Here is a 24,163-nt window from a genome sequence, read left to right on the forward strand (position 1 = left end):
GTTTCGTATGTTCTAGAACGCACTCCACTGCGTCAGTTCTACAGACACTATTCTCTGGTGCATTGATATGTACTTTATTGGAGAAACGTCGCTAAGGGTGTTTTTTTTTATTTTTTATTTTTATTTGTTTTGCAAACAAACGCAGCTCACGATGACACACCCAGACATTTCTTTCTCTTTTTTTTGTGTGTGTAACTCAGCACGTCAGATCTTCAGGGCGGAGTTTAGGATAAGTGGTCTCAATCTCCAGCGCTGAGAAGCGAGCTGTCAGAGAAATATTGTAACCTTCTGAGAAGCAACACCTGGAAAGGAAGTGGAAAAATAACTTTTTGGTGCACGATTTATACGGCTGTAGACCGGAATGATGGATACAGTGCTATCCAACGGACACAAGGAGAACAACATGGTTGATGGTGGCTATTTCAAAAAGGTAGGACGAGTAATTTGCGTTGATTTTGGTTTATTACTGATACTGTTCAGTACCCCATGTCAGGAGTACAGCTAGGTTCAGCAGCATATTGTTTGACTCATTTCAGTTTTAAGCCATGCAAGCTGTTGTTTTTCTTATATTATTATAGCTATTATATATATATATATATATATATATATATATATATATATGTGTGTGTGTGTGTGTGTGTGTGTGTGTGTGTGTGTGTGTGTGTGTGTGTGTGTGTGTATACACTTTTTAAACAGAGTTAAAAAAAAATGCATACAAACAATAATGTTAGTAGTACTGTCATAACTTTTTTAGAAGTCACATGCTTTTAATAAGGGATATCTACAAACCCTTATATTAAGTATTTGGTATATGTAGGTGGCATACTTTAGAATTCAAAAGCGCGTTGGGTTTAGACTATTTGCCTTCTGTCCCGTCTCACCCTTGAGTAACCTACTGAAAGCAAATTCACACTGGTGTAATCGAAACAGGTTCAGTAACTGTTGCTTAATATTAATATGGCCGCCTCGAAAATATGTAAATTTGACTAACACCTGTCAAGTTCCACTTTTCGTTTAGGCGAAACCTGAAGACCGTAAGCAAACAAGTAAACATTGATCATACATAAATAAATAGATTTTGTTTGGGGAGTGGTGTGTATCGACGACTGTTTTAGACTTGTTGGCGGGCTGTTGACTATTCCAACTCAAACATTCTTTGCCAGCTGATAAAGGTAAACACAATGGTTGTGAAGTTGTGCCAATAATAGGCTTCAAAATTCGACGGAGGGGGGAGGAGGACTCTTAAGATACGGTCTGCTTAACCTATCCTGGGTACGGACTCAATACATCCAAGCCGTTCTAGAGTGAATATTATTGCAAAAGAAAGACACTTCATAATTTAGATCGGACCAGATAACAAAGTTCTGCGCAATAACACATTCTCTTACCTGGTTTTGTCATTAATCTGTTGGCACACTTTTTAATAAAACACGCGGTACAAACAAGATCACGTTGCTGGTTCTGAAACGTATACAAATAGCATGGCTGGGTTGACACGATATAACGTCATGTAAAAATGTCTAGAGTTGTCGACGTTAATATAAAGTGATATGAGGCGGAATATGTTTTGACGGGTGTGGTTCACAGACTAGTCTCCAGGCTAAGTGATGTATTCTGGCGCCTTTTTTTTCAGTGCGTGCACCTGCAGCACCATTTCATGGCTCATTTGCTGCAGTTACCTATTCTTGTTTAAAAACATATATAATGCAGTAAACCTGGTATTGTTACGTATGCATTTCACTGGAAATAAAGAGATGCAACTATGCTATAGTAATTGAATGTATTTGTTTATGTAGGAAATGCATTCATTAATGGGTTTTTAAACAATACTGACAAATCCACTTCATTCAGTCCCCAAAATCAAAAATATCAGGATTTTTAAAAAAAAAATTATATTACTACGTGTTAGATTTTTAGTAACCTAAATCCAACATTTAATGTACCTATTACTGTATAAAGAAAGAGGATTTTAGAGTAAGTTGTGGATCAAGGTCCACTGGACAGCCACTGCTGAACTGCTTTAAAACAGATACCCCCCCAGCTATTACAACTCCTGGACTAAAAGAGCATAAAAGAGTAAAATCAATTTAAGGCTGTTTAAATTAATTTGAAATTGCATTTGGTCAATATGACCAAAAGCATAACAGATGTACCTAAATTCTGAACATAATAGGAGGGTTAAGTAATTCTGACATGTCATCAGTAGACTGTGTACATTATTAACTGTATATATACAGTACATGTTTGTGCCCGTCTGTTTGAAGACAGCTTAATAGGAACATTATCAGACGGTTACATTATATTGAAGCGGCCTAAGTTTAGCTGTGGGTTGATAACAGCAAATAGCCATGAAGTGTTTAATTAATGATTACTGAAGGACAGAGATAAGGGAGATGTACAAAGAATTGACGCCCACAGATTGCATTGTCCCAAAAGCATGCCAGCATACATACTGTATGACACCTTGGTTATCGTTTGCGACGTTTGCTTCACTGTTCCTTAAACTGTTCTTATCATACTTTGTTGATGGTCCAGTTGGTTTATAGTCTGTATAAGTACAGTAACTTCAAATACAGACAGACACATTCCTTGTTACCCTACAGTATGACCTAAATAGACAGGCACCAGCTACTACCTGTAAAAGTAGGAGGTACAAATCTGATGTTTTCACCAGGGTTCATTAGATTCTTTATTATATATAAAGTAAAAAAATAAAATAAAAAATATCCTGGGTTGTTTCTGTAGAGCAGTGATTTTTACTAATTAGGTCTCTAAGTTAAGAGGGCTTTCATTGATACTCATTATAAGGTAAGCTGTGTTTCAACCAGCGTAATGCGATCAAGTACAAATAACTAAAACGCAGTTTAAAAATAGTATTGTAGATGAAGTGGAGCCAACTGTTTCTACCCACACTGAGTTTCAGGGATCTGTCTGGGTCTTCTGTGTTCAAACTCTCACAGGAATTTTCAGAGCCACACATTTGTGCACTTTCTTTTCAACTGGGAACAATTTGACTTTTTTTTCTTTTAATTTGCTCTTTTTAATGGAGAACAAATTAGTTAAATAATGAGAAACAAACAACTCGAGAGTGATTAAGAGAGCTTAAACTATATTGTAGTTGTTTGGTTCTTTATAAACTCTTAAAGTATCTTTTTGTTTAAAAAAACTACTGTAAATAAAAACATTTAAAAAACCTGCTTCCTAACAATCTGACAAAAGTGAAGAAAAGTCATCTTAGGCAAATTTTATTTAAATTTCCAATATTCAGTTGTATGACACAAACCAGGATACAAGCAGAGAGTGTTCACTTTTTGGCATTAAGGTTACCGGGATAATGAAGAGTACAACACAATTGTTAAACAACTTTGTGTATTTTTGTGAAGTAAAGTTGGTTGGCAGTTAACTTAGGACCTACATATACTTAAGGATATGTAGGCCCTAAATAATGTTTTAAGTAACTATACCATACAATATATGCTCCTAAATTAACAGAGTGCATTTCACCCACAGTTTCGTTAGCGTTGTTGAAACCGGTTTTGTTTTTTCAGGGCTGTAACCCCTTTGCACAGACGGGACGAAGCAAGCAGCAGAATGAGCGTGTCTCTCTGAACCAGCAGATCATTAAGGAGATGCGAATGAGGGCCGGTGCTGAAAACCTTCTGCGGTATGTTCCCACCATTGTACGCAGGGCAGCAAAATGCACGCTTTGTTCTGCCTGCTGTATTGTACTGTACTGGCTATATATGAGGGTAATAGAATAGACCTCCCTTCTATCGACTGTGAATGCTAACAGCTGTCTGTGACTGTGCAAAACTGGTGAAGGACCATGGTATGTTCACAGCCTTGCACAAAAAATATTGTTTACAGTATCTTGCTGCTTTGGGATCACAGAAACTAGAGTAGTACGTGTTTTGCACAACCTAAAGGTGGTACAATGAATACAATATTGTATCTGATTCAGGAAGACACATTTTTTGTGCCTGCTTAGGGTCAACAAGCAGGGTCAGAGGAAATTCCTATTGTGAGAGCACGTAAGAGTTTTTGACAGCAGGGACTGAGATGGATTGGGAAAGTGATATTGAACGTTCTGGAACTTTTATCACATGGAATGATTGTGAAGCAGTTTTAAAGTTGTATAGCAGTTTAATCCTGTTTGAGGATACAATTACTCACACTCAGCACACTTCTGTGGAAGTTTTAACTGAAATGTTTTACTTCAGGATTTATGTTTGAATGTAACTCCATGAATCATCTGTACAGCCACAAACACCAAACATTAAAAAAATATATATATATATATATATATATATATATATATATATATATATATATATATATATATATATATATATATATAATTTTTAAATTTATTTTAAAGAAATTGCCATTCTCATTCTCTGAAGCAAGCCTGGATAATATTCAACCCTGATCCAAAGACTCATTTTCTATCCATTTTGTTGGAGATCACCAATACCAGTGTATTGTTCACGTGCTAGGATAGAAAGCCACATTTTACATGAGATTTAACAAAAGGACAAGTTTAGCAGCTTTTTTTTGTGGAATAGGAATTTAAGACATGCATGAAACCCATGAAGTAAACAGGCTACTCTAGAATACATTTGATCACACAATCTAGGGATAAAAAATACATTTTGTTAAGTACCAAAAAGTATGGCCAAAAGCTTTGCAACACATCATTTTAGGATTGAAATATAATAATAAAAAACCAAAAACTTATAAGAACACCATTTAGATTTTTTGTTTAACATCATGTAATCATAGAAACTACAAAATTATACTGCAAAAGTCTACCGGAAGCCATAATAGTAGTACAGTATTTTATATTAGATTTTCACATTTGAAATGTCACATTTGTCAATTTTTGTTATGTTAAGTATATGGAAAACTGCAAATCGGTATGTAATTCAACATGTTAACGTAACATTATTCAGCAGGTTTTATTCAACTTAATGAAGCAAAATTAGTTAATTCTCTAGGGTGATGCAAAACTTTTGGCCATAGCTGTAAAAGAAAGAAAGAAAGAGAAAGAAAGGTCTTCCCAAGCTTTTACCTTGTGGGTTTCTTCAGGGGAATGTAAAGTACAGGGGTAGATTACATTTAAAATAATGGTAGGACAAAGAGACAAACATGGAAGCAGAACAACAAAAGCCTTTCCTGTCGTCAGTAATTGCAGTTATGTCATGCTAAGAATGGTGAGACGTGTTGAAGTGTACGAAAGGGCTACAGGCACTCCTTTTTTTGGACTGGATTGTGGATTGCACATTTGTTGTTGTTAAATCTTAGCTTAGCAACCCAGGTGCCAGGCTCCCCTGAAGCAAATTCCACACAGTACAGATGCAATAGGAAAATCAGCTGATGTGGTTTATGTGGTGGATCAAAACCACTTTGGAATTAAAGAAAATGAGACTGTTATCTAACAATTTGTATTTGACCGAGATATGATACAGTGCTACTTTTGTGCTACCAATGATAGAAAACTCCCTAAAAGTTTCAATACATGGTCTTTGTCAGTGTTTTAAAATATTCAGTGTTGGAAATGTTCTGCTTCTTTCTGTGTCTGATCTCCAAAACTAACACAAATATTGTTTTCAGAATGAAAGATGCTAGTAATAGACTAAACTAGATTCATTCTAGTTTAGAGGATAAAGGTAAGCACAGTGAAACAGATCTGCTCCGTCAAATGACAGGGACGGTAACGAAATAAAAACAGCATTTTACTCTAGAATACAAACCTTCTGTTTTAAAGAAGTTACTAGTTGGTGTTTTCCATCTGAGAATGCAAAGTACCAACCAAGATGACATGGTAACACAAGGATCAAAAGGAAGAGAAAAAAGAAAAAGGGCAAAGGCATGGGAAAAGTGCAAACTTACAGTGTAAATCTATGGTGGTAAACTTTTACAAGGGCTGTCAGAGTACACAAATAAAACCCATGAGATCATTATCACCAAACCAGTTAATTGCATTTCTTGTACACCTGTTGATTTCTTATATTAAGCAAGACGCCAAGCTATTTCATGATTTAATTGTACCCACATTCTAGAAGGTGTCAGATGTACAGTATAGAAGATACATGTATTTTTTGTATAGAGAAGCTCTGTATCAATGACCTTGGGTTTGCTTGTGTTTCTTCCTGCTGTTTTGGGTGTTTTCTGTGTAAAACTCTGAACCACAAAATAGCTTATAGCCCACTCTTATCTTTTTGTGTTAAATTCCTGCCAAAAGTGGATTGATACCAGTTTTGTTCTCTTTCATTCAAGTCCGTGGCCCACTTACCAGGTAATGCATTCGCAGGCTGGCAGAACCTCTAATACAGGGGTCTCCAACCCTAGTCCTGGAGAGGCCCTATCCAGCAGGTTTTATAGGTGTCTTTACATCATCAGTGGCTCAAGATCTAGAACACCTATTAATTTTGACTAGTTAAGCCAATAACTGGTTCAGTTAAGTAACTGAGAGATTGGTTGAAATGAAAACCAGCAGCTACAAAAGCTCTTCAGGACCCAGGTTTCTAACCCCTGCTCTGATAAATATCTTTTCCTCTAAGGGACCAAATACACTCACACGAATGCAATAGTCCAATACAATGGCTTTGTTTGTAAGCTGTTAGGCATTGTTAACTACCTGTGTACACTAATTAAACTAAAGCAGTTATGTTCTTGTCTATGACAAAAATTCTTATTTGAACACAATTCTGTTGTGCAAATTAAATTATGACTATAAGCAAGATGGGCTTAAACGAATGTTATGCCTTCTGTCCCTGTTGATTAGATGAGGTTAAAAGCTCACCTGTTGGTTCACTGTCCTTTTACACTCTTTTAGCAATAGGCTAAAACATAATAAATATTAAACCTAGATTTAAAAAATGATTGTTTTTTATCTCCTTAAAATGTTTTTCTATACATAGATAACAGTTTAGAGAAACTTTTAAAACTCTTGTAACATTTAAAATCAGCTTTTTAAAACTGTTCTTGTTAAATGATCATACAAAAAATAAGGAACTGGGCAGGAAAAAAAAAACCTTCCTTCCTGTTTGTGGCAAAACATTTCTCTCTGTTAACCTGTCTATGATACCCCTCAGGTAGTTTGCTGTCAAACTTCAAAGCACTGTGCATTCCTAGCAGGTTTGCCAACAGGCTGCAGAAATTACAGACACTTTAAGCCAGGTCAGGTTTTTTTTTTAACTCACCACTAAACCACAAATGAATTGATGTTAAATCAACAAGTGGGTGTGAATTGTGTAAGTGGCTTCAATAAATGTGTTCAGTTGTTTCATTGCGGTGGCAGTTCTATCCAGAGAGCATCATAACATGTATTAAAATCATATTGCTTGAAGTGTTATATGGTAAACAATATGTATCAAAATAGTGCAGTTCTGTCGTTGTAGAGAATTATGCACTCACCCGCACTCTTTCTCGTTTAACCTTGGGGTTAAGTTTCTATTAATGTAATACTTATTTTTGCTTCACACAGTCCCGCCCCAATCAGACAAATACAGCAAATCAGCAAGCTGTATAGGTCTGATTGATGGAAACGAACCTCACAGGAAGTAAGTCCCGCCCCCAAACAGCTGTGTGCTTTTAGTAGTAGTTAGCAACACAATTCCATTCCTTTAGCGACAGCTCGCGCAATTTACACACCTGTTACTTGCTCAATAAAATCAATTAATTTGTGGTTAGAGAAGCGAGTTAAAAGACCTGACCTTAAAGTTTCCGTATATTCTGGAACCAGTTGGCAACCCTGATTCATAGCTGTACTTAATTAGACAAGCTCAGTTCTCTAGAATGTGCCAGGAGGATTGTCAACATTCATTGTGAAACATGATGACAAACATTAAGCAACTCACTGTATATTGTATGGGCAATTCTGAAACCCAGTTCCTATAGGTGTTAGGGATTTCACATTTGTATAAGCTCTCAAAACAAGCTTAAAGGCAAACAAGTTTTAACCCTCTGTCCCAATCTGCATGTTTAAATATGTATACAGTAATCCTTCGTATAATCGACTGTGGGGGACCAGCATAAGGGGGATATGTAAAAATTTGGTTGAATGAATCCTATTTTAAATACCATTATACACAGCTGTAACAATTACTATATTCACACAATTATTGTTTTGAGATTCAGCTTTTATTAGGGAGCTCCACTAAATCCCTTTTTTAGAAAGATACAGGGTATTAATGCTTGTGACAGAGCAGCTGTCTGCTATATGACATTCGCTGCTGAGTGACAGGTAGGACATCAAGATGGAGGTTGAAGTTGATATGCCCCACAGGCGAACAGGATTTATTTATCTATCAACACACTGAACAGCTCACATGACACAGTGTACGAAAACAAGGCTGTTTGGTCCAGTGGTTAAAGAAAAGGTCTTGTAACCAAGAGGTCCCTGGTTCAAATCTCAACTCAGCCCGGGGACCCATTGAGTGACCCCGAGCAAGTTCACTTAACCTCCTTGTGCTCCGTCTTTCGGGTGAGAGGTTGTTGTAAGTGACTCTGCAGCTGATGTTTAATAATAATAATCTACAATATCTAAACTAATCTTCTCTGTTCAATAATAAACTAACTCTAGGACAGATATGTGACGGGCATATATGCGATGGATTACTTTATGTATATGTGTATATATATACAGTAGAGAAATAGAGGGTCAATTATCTGATCTTTGATCAACTGTCACGTGATGGATTACATGTGGTGTATTACAAACACAGTTTCTGTTGCTAAAACGGCTACGAGATTTAGCTGCCAAAAAAGGATCAGCAGACTGAGGCAATTGAAAGTTATTCAGACAACCAAAAACCATAGATAGAGATTGTGTACTTTAAATTGTTGCAATTAAGCAAATTAAAACAAGTCATCTCGTTCTTGAGTTTTGTTCTATTTCGTCAGTAAGGCCTGGAGATTCTGTCTGTTATTGAGCAGCTAAGAACTCTTATTTTATTCATTTCAATTGCACATTATTACAATGTCTTAAAAGCAAGTATCAAAGTACAGAAACATTTTACTGAATTTTTGAAGTTTAATGATTCCTAAAGTTCTGTAATGTGTCAAAGTTTTAATCAATTGTATTCTTTTGATGATTTTCAAAGTTTGGTCTATGGTACGTTTAATTACAATAAAAAAGGGTAAGCTGTACCTTAAAAAATTACTAACAAGATACAATTTGAAGTGATCTGTTCTTTAAATTATAGTTATAGTTATAATTGTGCTTTCCTTACGGTAATGTCTGTTCTAAGTAGAGGTTCTCTATTACATAGAAGTTTACTGTGGTTTTGCAATGTTAAAAGCTTAGTCAGTGAGGTGCCATCTGTTTCATCAGGAACTTCGCTTTAACTCAAAAAAGAAACTGATTTCCTCATTCGGTACAATGATTTCAGGCAATACATTTCTTTCTGTCGAAAATGGAGGGAAGCTAGGTGTATGTTAGTCAGAAATATGGCATGTGCATTTACTAAGATGTTGTTAGTTTTGCATTGTTACCCAGTGCACAAAACTGATTTTTTCTGCAACACAAGAAAACATAGTGCTGACAGATCCTCTAATTCTTGAAAACATGTTCTATAATGATGACTTTGTGAAAATGCATATTTCCGTTGTACTGATTTCTTCCTGCAATATGTGGTTTTGTGTAAATTGTTTCTATGTGTGCTTCATGCAAAAACCTTTTCAAAGATTTCAAGTGAACTGATTCCAGTAAAATTAAAATCGATTAAAAGTAGTTAACATTATCCACAGAGGCTGGCTGAAACTGTTCCACCCAGATCAAGTGAGCTCCCTTTGGTTGGATAGTTGAAGAAAAGTAAATCATTTCAAATGTTTCATTGTGTTCCAACTTAAACGAGGAAATTATTTCCAGGATTGTTGAATCAGACTAATGGAGTTCCCCGAGAGATCTGTAAAAATTAAGAAAGCACTACAAACTGAAGAAATGGAGAACTAGGCTACATAAAGATCTTTGTAAAATCACAGAAACTGTGTTATTCCATCAACTGGTCTGTAAAAGGCTGTAAGTACATTTTTTGACTTTCATTAAATTGTTCAGTCTGCTGTCTGCACGTTAAACTTTGTGTAATCCATCAAAACAGACTTTTAATAAACTTTTAATAACTTAGAAGAGCTTTGCGATCCAGGCCCCGTGTTTCAGATCATTTGGATAGAAAGATCCCTGGAAGAAGTTCTTCACTAGGAGGGCATCTGGGTACACAGAAGACTTAAGTTCTGCTTTAAATCCATTGAAATGAAAGCCAAAAAATGATAATAAAATAAAACGATGAGCCCATACAATATTTAAGTTTTGCATGCACTGAAGACATTTACTCAATCATTTAGTGTACTTGCATAAAAGACTGTGAGCCATGGCATAGTATTCATAGGAAAAACCGCAGGGTAAACTTTACAGAAGAGTGCCTCATTGGCATTACAGAAGGTATTACTGCTATATGGATCATTTGTGTCTCGTAGGGGAGTGCAGAGTTCCTCTTCTAATCAGCTGGAGTCTTTTAATTGCTTTCCTAGCAGCTGGGTGCCAATGAAAGCTTTTACAGCTGTCTGGTACAAGCAGGTGGGTGGGAAAGTTGTTGTTTTACTGCGTCACGTGTTACAGATTTGCTGTCAACCGTTAAATATCGAATGTGCCTTTCAGGAACAGCTGTGTCAGTGTGTGTTTGATTAAAACAGGTAATAGGGAACTGAGATTGCAGACCCAGGAAGTTCTCATAGGTTTTTCTTACATTTCCATTTAGTCAGGCTGATTTATTGATGTCTATGTGACACTGCACACTCGACCAGTATCAAAATTGACAGTGTTTTTCTTTCTTTAAAATGACAGGATCGGTATCAAAGCAAGTTTGCCCCAACTGGTTTTGCAACAAGCAGAAACATTAGAAGTATGTGCGTTGCTTTCAATACACTGCCAAGAAACAAACAGGCACTGTTTTCTCACATTACCTAATGTTGCCTTAAGGAAACTGCTGAAGACGCTTCATCTTAGTTACTCTTGGCATTAGAGTTTGAGATTAGTGTAACTGCAGATTGTGTGAGACTTGTTTAGTCTAAGTGCTGACCAATGTTTTAAAATATATATTTTTTATTATATAATAACTGGTCACTGTTTTCTAGTCTTCAAAGACAACTGTAGAATGAATAGTTGCTGCTACTTCCTGGTACAATATCACTTCCTGTGCTGTAGTTCACACTCACTCCAGGTATGTCACATAGTCTTGCTGCAGTCCGACCATGTGACATACCACGCAGGACGTGCTGAAGAAAAATGTTTTCTTCAAGTTGTACTTCTTGATATTTTTGAATTATATCTTCAACACAAGAAAAGGGGTAGCAGAGATAATGCTGCTAATGCTTGTAAAAACTAAATGGATTTGTAAGACCAGTTAGCGCTTTGTAATTAAAAATCTTATTAATTATCAATTGATAAAAAATATAATTGATATGAGATATACTACAGTACAGTAACAGTGTACTATATGAGTACAAACAACTTTATTCACAGTGACATTGCAAAAGAGCTGTAAAAAGGCTGCCACCATTTCAAATTCATGAAACACTTTGAAACTACATTTTAGGTGAGGAATAAAACACTGTATTTTTATATTTTCCTTTCTGCATAATAAGGGACTTCATATTTAAATACAAGGCTATGAATTTCCAGGAGGACCTTGAGTTCTCCACAGAAAGCTGACTAATGTCTTTCTCCCTCATGCACAGTGAAGAGGTTTTTCATTCTTGAGGATTCAAAGACTGACTAATGTCCTTCTGCTTGTTTCCAGGGCAACTACAAACAGCAAGGTGCGGGAGATGGTGGTGCTGGAGCTGAGCTATGTCAACTCCAACCTGCAGCTTTTAATGGAGCATCTGGAAGGCCTCAACAGCTCAGTGGAAATCTATCAGAATGTAGAGTAAGTCAAGAAATAGCTTGTTCCTGTCTAAATGGAACTGAATCTGTGATCCTTGCAGTGGTTAACTAGAGTACATTTGTAATGCCTTTCCTTTTTTGGTTGAGTTTCTCTGACTGAAATGTGCATTTATGACCATCTGTAGTAAATAGAATCTAGTCCATAGTTTTCAAAATACAATAATGGGCCTATTCACATCTGATTAATTTGGGCATTTTTCAAACTGAGCATTTCCCAGTGAACTGATCTGTGTCCTTTGTGAAATTAAATGTGAAACAGTCCAAAATCATTAGGTTCCTCTTCTAAACAAAAATATAATCGAGAGAACGGTACAAACTAGAACACCTTTAACTAATAGTATTAATATATTCAATAGTGTTGTTTCCTTTTCACAAACAGATTTTGCAACGGTAATAGGCAGGTTTCAGTATCTATATGACCTTTTATCACAGTGTTATTTATCTGATAAGTTGTAACTAAGTGGTATCTAAATGTTAATACATCTGGAAAAAACTGATTGAACTTAAAGGTAGGGAAAGTAATCAGTACTCTGTGTCATACATCTTGAAAATCTGCTGTGTCTCCAGTGGCAACCGCAATGAAAAGAGTGATTAGTCCAGTAAATGAAAATGCAATAAATGTGGCATTTGGTAAAAGAACACCAGTACTTCAATACAATACCCTCCGGTGATTCAGCTCGAGCTGTGCCTTCTCAGAATGCCAAATTCCAAAGCTTATATGCACAGTCATTTTTTTAATTAACAAGCACTTTGTAAGGAACTTCAGAGCTTTACATCAACAGCCCTTGCATAATATTAGAGGCAGTTACTGAGGAACGAACCCCGAACACGCAGCCAAAAGAACCAAACTCCCTTTTACATTGTGGAGCAGATGGATCTATTGCAGAGACCAGTAAAAAGGCAGTCAAATTTACACCCAATGTACAGTTTGTAGGGGCAGATTAGTGGAAAATTGTGGGGAACTGCATTCTTAAGTTACTGTCACCCTACAGAATTAACACATTTTGCTTCATAAAGTCGAATAAAACCTGCTGAATAATGTCACATTAACATAGTAACATTTTTGTAGTTTTCCATATACATAATGAAAACTGCCACAAATTTAAAAATATGACATTTTATAATCTAACATGAAATACTGTACTACTGTTATGGTTTCTAGGTTTTGCGTTATCATTTTGTAGTTTCTTTGATTGCATGATGTTAAATAAAATATCTAAGTTATGTTCACATATTTATTTATTTATTTATTTATTTATTTATTTTTAGATTATGTCTCAATTCTAAATCCTAAAATCCTAGGTCATGCAAAACTTTTGGCCCTAGCTGTACATTTAGACAAGGCAGGCATACATTTCAGCTCTGTAAGGATAGCTAACTCTTTATTTCTTTCTTGTAATCAATACCACAATATTATTACTGGATGTTACTGGATATTCAATATATCATATATAAGAAAAGAAAGGTATTTTGGAGGAGAGAGATAACACAGGAAAGGAGAGAAATACCTGTGAGAAACCTCAAATGAAGTCCCGAGGATTCACTACACTCTTATTAAGTGTTTCAAAATGAGAACACAAGCCTGTTGGCTTGTCATGTGACAGAGTTCTGCTGAAACTACAACACCGGCTTCTGATTTAGTTTGTAGAAGCAGGTGTTAACCCTTGAATGTGAATCTATGAGAACAGTGTTCTGTATTCACTCCCAGCACGGTTTTACGGCATTTGAGAAGGTACTTGCATACCATTCATACAGTAGATGTTCCTTGTAAAATGGTATGAGTATATAAAAACATCAAACATTTTTTACATCCTTAAGCTGGAACAGAGTTTGCATGTGTCTACTGCCTGATAGGGGAGAGAATGAAGGTCCATTGTTTGTGTGCCAACATTGTTTGATTTCTGATAAAGCAGGGTGCCAAAAGGCTAAACCACTGAAGAATCCTACTGCAGAGTAAATCTGAAACATGATTGTGGGACACTTCAGGACCATTTCTTCTATACAGTATATCTGGAAAAACCCCTGTCTGCTTGTGATGAGACTTGATATCACCATTATTTAACTTCAGTTATTTTGGGGGTGTCATTCTCAACTGTAAACCCCTAAACATATGTCACAACGCTAAAAGTCTTGCTTGATACAAAAGTACTTCTTATTTTCAGACACTGCACACATGCTTCAGTTTTAAGCATGAGTAAAAGATTCCAGGACTGGTAGCAGCATTATATGTGTAAATGCAATGAACATAAACATATGTACTCCTCAGAGGGAGGCACTTCAGTCTTTAAATTCTACCTGGACTTTGATTTGAGTGAATTTAAGCCACTGTGGAGAGTTAAAAGCTGTATTTTGGACAATGAAAGTACATGTCCTGGGATTCATGCTTTGAACTATGAGTGCTCTCTGAGTGGTGATTCAGACACAGCAGTGCTTCAAATTGGACGAGTTCCATGAACTTTCTGTTTTGTTGCAGGTACATTCAGTCTTAACGAGCACCCTCAAAAGGTGACTGATAAAGCAGTACAAACATCCATGGTTGCATTGTATTGCAGATAAGCCGCTTTCATGTCAGCATTTGAGTTCACAGCTCTTGTAATGGCCCAACAATAACCCACTGTCTTCAAGTGAGTGTGGTGTGAAAGAGGTTACAATGCTTAAGACTCGCGTTTTCAGCAGCAGGATAATCAGGCTCAATGAAGAGAAGCTGCTGGGAACATTTTGTTTGAGGGAAAAAGTACAAAAGTGTAACTGGGTCTTGAGCTGGGATATTGCGTGTTTCCATTACTCCTGTTATTATTTCTAATATGTGACCATTCTCAGTAATTACTGAATAAGGATGTTGGGGTCGACTCCTGTCAACCAAGCACCCACTTGCCTATGAAATTTTTATTTGACTTAAACTTACTTGCATTGTGGCTATATTACAGAATAGTTCAGGTATCCGTTTGCATTAAAAAACAATAAGATATACAGCTGTATTTTGGGACAACTTGTGATACATTATATTACTTTAGAGGCAGCTTCCATATAAATGAAAACTACAGTTTGCTCTTCCAAGGTTGTAAGGACCCTCCCTTCCATTGTGGGTGCAAAACCTGGTGGTGTAGAGCTCATAGTTCAAAGTTTATGTATAGAACAAGATATAATGATGAGCTGTAGGTTAGGTGCCTTTTTATGTTTTAGAAATGCATTGATGTTGAAAGAAGGAGAAAGGCTGTTGCTGAATCTATTTACCTTTCCCGAATTTCACTTTGACACGACTGAATTCTGCTATGAAATACTCGTCTTTCTTCTCTCATTCACCTCAGAATGACATTACAGGCACAAGGCAACAAATATCTGTATAAAACGCAAAAACCATAGCAACTGTAGTGGAGTGTTATCTTAATCAAGGAACGATCATTTATCATCTTATATGTGATATAGAATTATAGTCTTAGGTAGAATCAACTAAGTCGAAATTCAGCATATTGATAAGTGTTTGATAAACAAATCTTTTTTGGAGAAGGACACTTTAGGTTCTTTGTTTCTTCCCAGGATAGGACTTCACTTTTAAAGTCTGGATTTATTGCATCTATGAAAGACAATTACATGTTAAAAAACTGTTTCACAACACCATGACATTTCCAAGGTTCTCATCAGTTACTGAAGCTATCTGTACTACACTGCATTATATCCACTTCTCCAGGATTACCTTGGGGTTGCATGTTATGCTTCTAGAATATTTCCTAGACTTATCTTTGCATTAATACATCTGCAGTCACTGCCACAGACTGCATCTTGGAGATACAAACTTTATATTTCCAGTGTTATAGAAACTCCTCTGATGTAATATGGCCGCCATATGAAAAATGCAAAAGGCTTTGAGATTCGGCTTCACATTTCATATGCTCTGTTCTAAACTTGTGTAATATTTATCTAGTTAAAGGTGGTAAACTCTGGCTGATGTTGACAAAACAGGCTGGGGGGAGGGGGAGAAAGTGTTACCCAACTCGCTGAGTACAATTCTAACATGGCTCTGTTTTCTTTTTCTTTTTGTGCACAGAGAAACTTCCAGCCTTCCTCTAATTCCTCTGGGTCTAAAAGAGACAAAAGAAGCAGATTTTTCAGTTCCTTTTAAGGTATAGTACAATGACACCTAATTGTTGCCAATACTAAATTCATTTTTCTAGAATGACACACTCGCTTCTTCCCAGGACAGGACTGCACTATTAAAGTCTGGATTTATACAATTTATAAAAGACAATTATATGTTAAACTGTTCAGAACATCATGTGACTTTTCCAAAATTCTTGCTAATTTCTGAAGCTATCCATACTGTATATACACAGAATCCTGCTGCAAAAGTTGATAAAAAAAAAAAATCTCAAAACAATTGGGATTGTCCTTAAAAACAAGTTTGCAACAATACATTTTTCACAGGAGACAGTATCATTTAATTATGAGAAAGTTGCAAAAGTCACAGGATGTTCAGTAGCTCTTGAAGTGTGCAGTATTGTGATAAGTGATCATTGTCTTGTGTGAATTTAAGTTGTAGTTGCCCTCTTTGACAGATAATTTTTCCAGTCTGTTCATATAGTCCAGAAACATGTCAGCAATTCACATGTGTTTCAAACATTGGCACAGGCAAGCATAGTAAATCATAGGTAGGCTTGATAAACCATTGTAAAACCATGGGTAAATGTGGTACAGTACAGTCCATGAACTGCAAAATTACTTATATGAGAGATAACTTACTATGTTATATTTGTTGTACAGGACTTTATATTGGAGCACTACAGTGAAGATAGCTCAAGTTATGAAGATACAATTGCAGATCTTATGGATCTACGAAAGGTAAGAATGTAGATATCATAGATACCTAGCTATGTATTTAATCATTGCTGCACTTTTAAAAGCTCCCCAGAAATTGCCTGTGGCTGCACCTTCTCATGAATTCTTGTTGGATTTGCTAGTTTTAAAATGTGTGTTGAGGATTAAGGAACAAAATTGGGCTTACTAAAAGAAACTCTGAAAATCCGGTCTCAAGACTAAATGGAGTCTGCTAATCACAGGACATCATAGCGTTCCGTCAAGCTTGGTGCACTCTGTTCATGCCCACTTTCACTGGTACCGTTTGTTCAATAAAAACAAGTATGAACTGGCGAACCACATTACTGTACATGCATGTCAATAAATATGCACAGACCCAAAAAGGTTGAAATAGATACTGGGTTTTTGGCAAAAGTTAAAGTATGCATTCTTGTCATATATCCCACAACTAATTGGTACAGCAAAAGGTTGAAAGATGAAAAAGTTTTCTTCTTTTATATATATATCTTCTATAGATAGATATATAGATATATATATATATATAATTATATATATATATATATATATATATATTAATAAAGAATGAGAAAATCTCGTGTGGTCCCCAGGTAAAGTTTAACTTGTTGGTGTTGCAGGCCTGTCGAACTCCAAGCAGAAACGAAGCTGGCATCGATCTGCTGAGCAGCTATTTCAGTCAGCTCAGTTTTGTGGAAAACAGATTCTTCCCACCCAGCAGGCAGATGGGGATTTTCTTCACATGGTAATCTTATCTTGGTTTCTGTGCAACAGTTTGATTTATTCAGTGTTGTGGTGTTCACATTACTGCTTACCGTCCTGCCTTTACACAGATTAGAAACCGAACAGTACACAGATCATGCTTGGGCGGCACTCATCTGCGCTGGATTTATGGCTGTAACTAACTGTGCGACCATGCAAAGCATACAAGGCATTGAATAATAATGCATTACTGTAGTCGGAAGTCATAGATAAGAAACTGAGCTATTTGTGTCCCTACCTTATAAACAGAAGGCAGGTGGAATGGCGTAATGAGGACAATGGCACCATACTGTGTTAGCTTTGCCTTATAACCTGGGAGCATTTTAATAATAAGGTGGTGTATAGAGTAATGCATTTGAATACTTATCATATTGAAGTGGCTTATAGTTATAATGCTACAGTCAGGAGAAGCTATTTCCTATACAATAAAATATTGCTTGTCACCTTGTGAAAAATGATGTTTGCTTCTATTTAAAGTAACATAAATCATATTCTATATTAACACCACCCCTGTATTTCGTGTTAGGTAACACTGCACACCCAAGTCTATCAAACCTGTTGAATTCTCTCTCTATTAATATCAAAGTGCTGTAAACTACCAGCCGTTTATAAAACCTGGATGCACCATGATGTAACTCATTTGCATTTAATTATCTTCTCATAGATTGTCACATATCTGAAAGGCTGTTATTAAGCCGATTGTTATAAATGCCCTCAGGTACGACTCCTTCACAGGAGTGCCAGTATGCCAGCAGAACATCGCCTTGGAGAAAGCAAGCATGCTCTTCAACATCGGAGCTCTCTACACACAAATAGCTACGCGCTGCAATCGGCAAAACCAGTCTGGACTGGAGAATGCCATTGATGCCTTTCAGAAAGCTGCAGGTACTGTCTGCTGGGAATTGATTACGTTAACAGAACCTATTACCTGTTGTTTCTGTCAACAAGGCAAGCTCGGGGAAGCCAATTTCAACGAATTTAAGAACGAGGCACAGATACGCAACAGTAACGATCTTCTCTGTCCTCACCAACATGTTTTGATCAAGAGTCTTAAATATAAACAGAGCTGGGCTGAAGTACTACTTGAATATTTATCAATCCCAAAACAGATCAGCCGGCTACAATTTAAAAACATATTTTTAAATACATAATGCATGCTTTGATCTGTCTAGTTAGGACACCAACACATTGCTTGAATAGTTCAGGATGCATTTGAAAAAAAAAGGTCTTCAGATTAATAAATTGGGTTTTGAAATGTGCATGCGGTTTTGCTTCCACCACTTACAGCACTATCGAAATTGTTTTTGACAATGTTGTATTGATAATAGATTTGAAGAGTTGATACTGTTTATTAGATTGACTACCATATATGAACACCAGCTTTCAAGACCTGTCTTCTTCAGATCCCTTGTAGAAGTTTGCCACAGTAAATTTGCAATGTCATTTTGCAGTTTCTCTGTGCTTTTCCAATGATTATAATATGCGCATTTACGTTTTAATGTGCTTGACCATCCCTCTATGCTTTACCCTGCCTTCGCTGTGCTTTATTAAACTTTTTCCATTTTTCTAAGTGATATAAGTGGAAATTTCCACTATTGAGACTTTTGAGGTCTTGAAAGCTAGTGTTTGTATATCTCATAAACAGTATGAAGTCTTCACATCTAGGGGCTCCTGAATGGCGTCTATGATAAAGGCGCTCTGCGTGGAGTGCAGGATGTGCCCTACAGCCTGGAGGTTACTGGTTCGAGTCCAGGCTATTCTAATGCCAACCATGGACGGGAGCTCCCAGGGGGCGCCACACAATTGGCTGAGCGTCGCCCGGGGGGGCGGGGGTTTAGGTTGGCCAGGGTGTCCTTGGCTCACCGTGCACCAGCAGCCCCTGTAGTCTGGCCAGACACCTGCGGGCTTGCCTGTAAGCTGCCCAGAGCTGCATTGTCCTCCGATGCTGTAGCTGGGTGGCCGCATGGTGAGTCTGCAGTGTGTAAAGATGCGGGCGGCTGACGGCACATGTTTCGGAGGACAGTGTGTGTTCGTCTTCGCCGCTCCCAAGTCAGCCCGGGGGTGGTAGTGGTGAGCTGAGCCTAAATACAATTGGCCATTTCACACTGGGAGAAAAACAGGCTAAAATCAACTACTAAATAAAAATAATAAATAAATAATAATAAAATAAAAAGTCTTCACATCTAACACACAGCATGTGATAAACTGGACCACAGTGTACAGTGTGAAGTGACACAGCTACCTGTCTGTTTCTTTGGGTGCTTGCAGGCACACTGAATCACCTAAAGGAGACCTTCACACACACCCCCAGCTATGACATGAGCCCTGCCATGCTGAGCATGCTCACCAGGATGATGCTGGCACAGGCACAGGAGTGTGTGTTCGATAAGATCGCACTGCCTGGCATCAAGAACGAGTACTTCTGTCTCTGCAGAATGGCACAGGAAGCAGCCAAGGTATGATTGTGGATTGAATTGGTTTAGGTCTGTGCTAAAGGTGTGGTTCCTCTCTTTGTTACTACTAGGGTGGAACAATAATCAAGCTATTGTGATATAATTGTGACTTTGTAGTCTTGATCATGTGGAATATCTGAATTCAGTTTCCCTCTGGTATGGGAGCAAAAAGCAGACTGAAAGAGGAAGTACTACTAACTAGGGATCAGGACGCAATTAATGGGAGTTACAATCATTTTTTTCATTGTGATCACTTTTAAGTCAATCACTGTTAATTGAAAATTGAATTACTGCTACATTGCTTCATAATTTAACCTTCTGAAACCTTGTTTGTGTTCGCCAAAGGGAGCTTTTTTATACTGATAACGTTTTTGGAGAAACCCACAGATTTTTTAAACTCATAACCTTGTACAAACATGTTTTAAACCCATATGAGGAACTACAACTTTACATAAATAAAGTTACGATACTGTTATTTAAAAGACACGATTAGGGCTATTGATTAATCTTGAATCTTTATTTGTGGAAACAACATTCATGTTACAATACAAAGTGGATGTATAATGTACTTTAGAACACAAATGCAACTGGAAAATGTGTTTAAAACTGGATCTGTGTTTTGTAAGGTGTGTGATGTGTATAGTCTGGTATACCAGTCGATGATCCAGACTCCAGTTAAGGACCACGTCCCCTTCTTCTGGTCAGCCATGGCACAGGTGAAGACGAATCACTACAGAGCTCTAGCACATTACTTTGTGGCCACTGCACTGCTGGATCATGAGTGTGAGTACTATATAGTTAAAGAAACAAACAGCAGACTAGAGTCACTCAGCCTTTGTTCATTTGCTGAAAAAAAAGAAGCTTGTGAAAGGTATACCCTCTAGCACCACCCTGGAACAAAGCTGGATTCCACAGAGTGTATAGCTGCCTAGAGACACCAAAATGCAAGGTCAGAGGTATGACTGGTGTTGGTTCCTAAGGGGTTAACTGTCTTTACCAGTTGTAGTTTCACAGTTCTACTGATGAAAATGGTCTTTAGAGTGTAAATGGTCAAAAAGCAAGCATAAACAATTACAAAATCTTGTGACACAAATTGATGGTTAAATCTGTTTCTGAAAATCTGACAGTTTATCAGAAACCTGCACGTCCAATGAGAGCTCCTTAGTTTTAGCAAAGTCAGTATGTCTTGAGAGAAATAAAACAATTGCAGCACCATAAAACTAGCTCTATGACATTACTCTACCATCGCTCTATTTATATTGTGTGTTTGTACCCACAGTGTGTCCCAATGACGATGAGGACAAGCATGAAAAAGCCTTGTCCCAGCTCTATGACAGCATGCCTGATGGGACGTCATCACTGAAAATACTCAAGAGCAAGGATGACCGCAGACACTTAGGTAATGTGTAATATTAAATAAAAAGTACAGCAAAGTGTAGTATAAGCATAGGAAAATAACCAAACTTACCCAAGGCTTATCAAAACTAAAATCTAGTGTTACTTTCCTTTATGTTGTAAGTATATAGTTTGGATTTTAAAGCTATGAATGATTTATTGAATGTTAATGTAATCGTTGAAAGAGTTTGCAGCGTGCTATTGTAGTGGGATACATTGCTTAAACGTTGCCATTTCCCCACAGGCAAGGCTCACTTACGGAAAGCCATCCTGGACCATGAAGAGGCTTTGAGGATACACAACTTGTGTAGACACGTGAAAAAGCTGGATATCCTGCTTGAGATTCTGCAGGCCGGGCATAAGCGATCATTAAACAAGTATTCTGAATTCGATTCTGAGAATGACTTTGTAGATTTCATTGAAGCACCTCACATCATCGGTAAGTGCTTGAAGAGCACACCTACACTATGAATACCAATACATACTAGGTGTACTGTTTGATAACCTGCTCCTAAAACCCCTTTTCTGTGTTTTTTTTTTTATTTTTTTCCTTTAGCCAAAACAGAGCAAAAAGCTGAAATGGCAGTACCTTCCACATCAAAGGTGAAAGTCACAGACTTTTTCCAAAAGCTGGTATGTGGGTCACTAATTCCTGCTAACTGTATTTAATGTCTGTCCAGGTGAGAACTAACTAAAAATATTAACAGGGCAGTAACAATAGTGGCATCCTTTAAGTGGAATATTTTTTTGTTTTGTTTTCATATCATTTTATAAAAAACAAACAAACAAAAAAACAACAACACTGTCCTAGATTGTGAAAGCTAATTACTCCAAATCGCATTTAGCACCAATTAGTCTAAAACAAATAATAAATCAACTCAAGACAACAAATACCTGAATTGAGGGTTGTTTATTTCTGGTCCGTTAACTTTATTGGGTGTTTTTCCTTTCTTTAAAAAAATGCCTTAATAGTTTTGGAGTAAGTAGCTTTGCAGAATTAGCCCATTGTTGTGACAATCTCATCCATGGGAGAAAGTGGTATTGGTGACTCAGCTCAACTTATCTTGGCCCTGTGTAGCTTTATAAAGCTTTTGTGGAAGAGGATGTCGTAGTTGCCACTTTGCGCTGTCTGTCATAGCATACATTGCAGAAACTATTGCAGTCTTGATAGCTTGAGTATGCGATTTGGAATAAACACAACAAAAAGTGATTTAAGTATTGTTTAAAAAATTGTTCCACACTAATAGAAAGACTGCTAGCCAAGAACAAATCTTGTAATATTTTAAGAATAGAAATTGCTTTTTGCTTTTTATTTTTTGTGCGTTTTTAATTGTGGCAAATTAAGTTTTTCCTCTTTTTCGTATTGTGGCTGCATTTTCCTCCACACCGAAGTTGTTTTCCTTGTTCTTTTTACTGTGCCCTTTCTTGATTTGCAACCAGTGCACTGTGACACAGACGTCAGTAACCCTGGCTAGATCAGCCAATGTGTCTTTATAGTAGTAATGAACACCTACCCTGCCAGCAATACAAAAACAAACTTGATCCACAGCAAATTCACGAGATTGCTGTGGCACCAACTAATGACCCCACGTGTCGCTACAACTGTTTAATTAACGTACCTATCATTTTTCTTTTCATTGTTAACATCTGGACGACATTTTACACTTTAAAGTTTAAAGTCTGTTTCAAAGCTCTTTTCAAAATGGCCGCTGTAGTGCACTGTGTAAGGATTATCAAACAGGGAACACTGCAATAACAGTGATTTACAGGGCAGATCTCAAAGCCCAGTGCACTAGAGTGGCCATTTTGAAAAGAGCTTTGAAACAGACTTTAAAGTTGTCATCATTTAAACAGATTGCAATAAGAAACACTCAAATAAACATGTAAAGAATACTAGCAGATTAACAAAATGTCCGGTTACTGTAACGATCGAGGGTTAGGCTTATTTGCATCATGGAGATGCAGAAATGAGAAGTCCCACTTTCCTTCCCAGGGCCCCCTGACATTGTTCACAGCTAAGCAGAGGTGGACAGCCCCTCGTGGGGTGCACATCACCCCACAGGACAGGGACCTCGGCTTCACGCTGAAGGGAGATGCGCCGGTACAGATCCAGTCCTTGGACCCGCTGAGTCCTGCGGCTGTAAGTAGAGATTATTGTTTATTGTTGTGTAACTGTACCTCAGAAGGTGATCTCATGTGTATAGTTACAGGACAGCAGGACAATAGGAGTCATTATCAGAATGTTTTTTTTATGGAGAGAGCGAGAGCGAGCGAGAGAGAGAGCGAGAGAGAGAGAGAAGAAAATAATGTCAGGGAGTTGGAATTGTTTGATTAACTAGGAGGGACTATTGTGGCAGTCATTGCCATAACTCTTCCTTATCTTGAAGGAGATGACTGATGTTGGTAGTTTAATTTACAGTAACGGATGAGAGATCAATCTGAAGATAGGTCCAGCATATAAGATAACACAAGAGTATCTCAATACTGTCAAATATATTGTCCAACAAGTACTGGGACACAAGGAACCTATATGATATTTGTTAAGGTGATGCCACAATTCTGATTTAGTCCAGGTTCTAGTTACAAAGCCTAATGAATAAAATGCAGTTGTTTGTTTTCAATGAAATACTTGTTTATAACAGTTTCATGAATATTTAAAGCTTTGAATATTTTTTCATGAATAGTTAAAGCTTTGACATTGTCATACTTTATTTAAGAATAATGGTGACCTTTCAAACTGCACCTTTAACTGTATGGAAGGGTTACGAACAAACAGAGC

The 24,163-nt window shown here is 37.1% G+C and overlaps 1 protein-coding gene across 2 annotated transcripts in view; it reads left to right on the plus strand.

Annotated features, from left to right (window-relative positions):
- Nucleotides 1-247: 247 nt before the first annotated feature.
- LOC121325583 (rhophilin-2-like) overlaps nt 248-24,163 on the plus strand; it is a 29,207-nt gene continuing 5,291 nt past the window's right edge. Inside the window, exons 1-13 of one of the 2 annotated variants that reach the window (XM_041268330.1) lie at nt 248-430; nt 3,549-3,664; nt 11,802-11,930; nt 15,993-16,068; nt 16,706-16,783; nt 17,395-17,519; nt 18,255-18,421; nt 19,805-19,992; nt 20,616-20,772; nt 21,269-21,388; nt 21,629-21,823; nt 21,941-22,017; nt 23,378-23,524. In XM_041268330.1, coding sequence (XP_041124264.1) covers nt 362-430; nt 3,549-3,664; nt 11,802-11,930; nt 15,993-16,068; nt 16,706-16,783; nt 17,395-17,519; nt 18,255-18,421; nt 19,805-19,992; nt 20,616-20,772; nt 21,269-21,388; nt 21,629-21,823; nt 21,941-22,017; nt 23,378-23,524 — 1,644 coding nt within the window. In that variant the 5' untranslated portion in view covers nt 248-361. The remainder of the gene's footprint in view (nt 431-3,548; nt 3,665-11,801; nt 11,931-15,992; nt 16,069-16,705; nt 16,784-17,394; nt 17,520-18,254; nt 18,422-19,804; nt 19,993-20,615; nt 20,773-21,268; nt 21,389-21,628; nt 21,824-21,940; nt 22,018-23,377; nt 23,525-24,163) is intronic. The other variant, XM_041268331.1, reaches the window with a different exon arrangement.

This window comes from Polyodon spathula, chromosome 13, assembly GCF_017654505.1.
Source record: "Polyodon spathula isolate WHYD16114869_AA chromosome 13, ASM1765450v1, whole genome shotgun sequence".
Lineage (NCBI taxonomy): Eukaryota > Metazoa > Chordata > Actinopteri > Acipenseriformes > Polyodontidae > Polyodon > Polyodon spathula.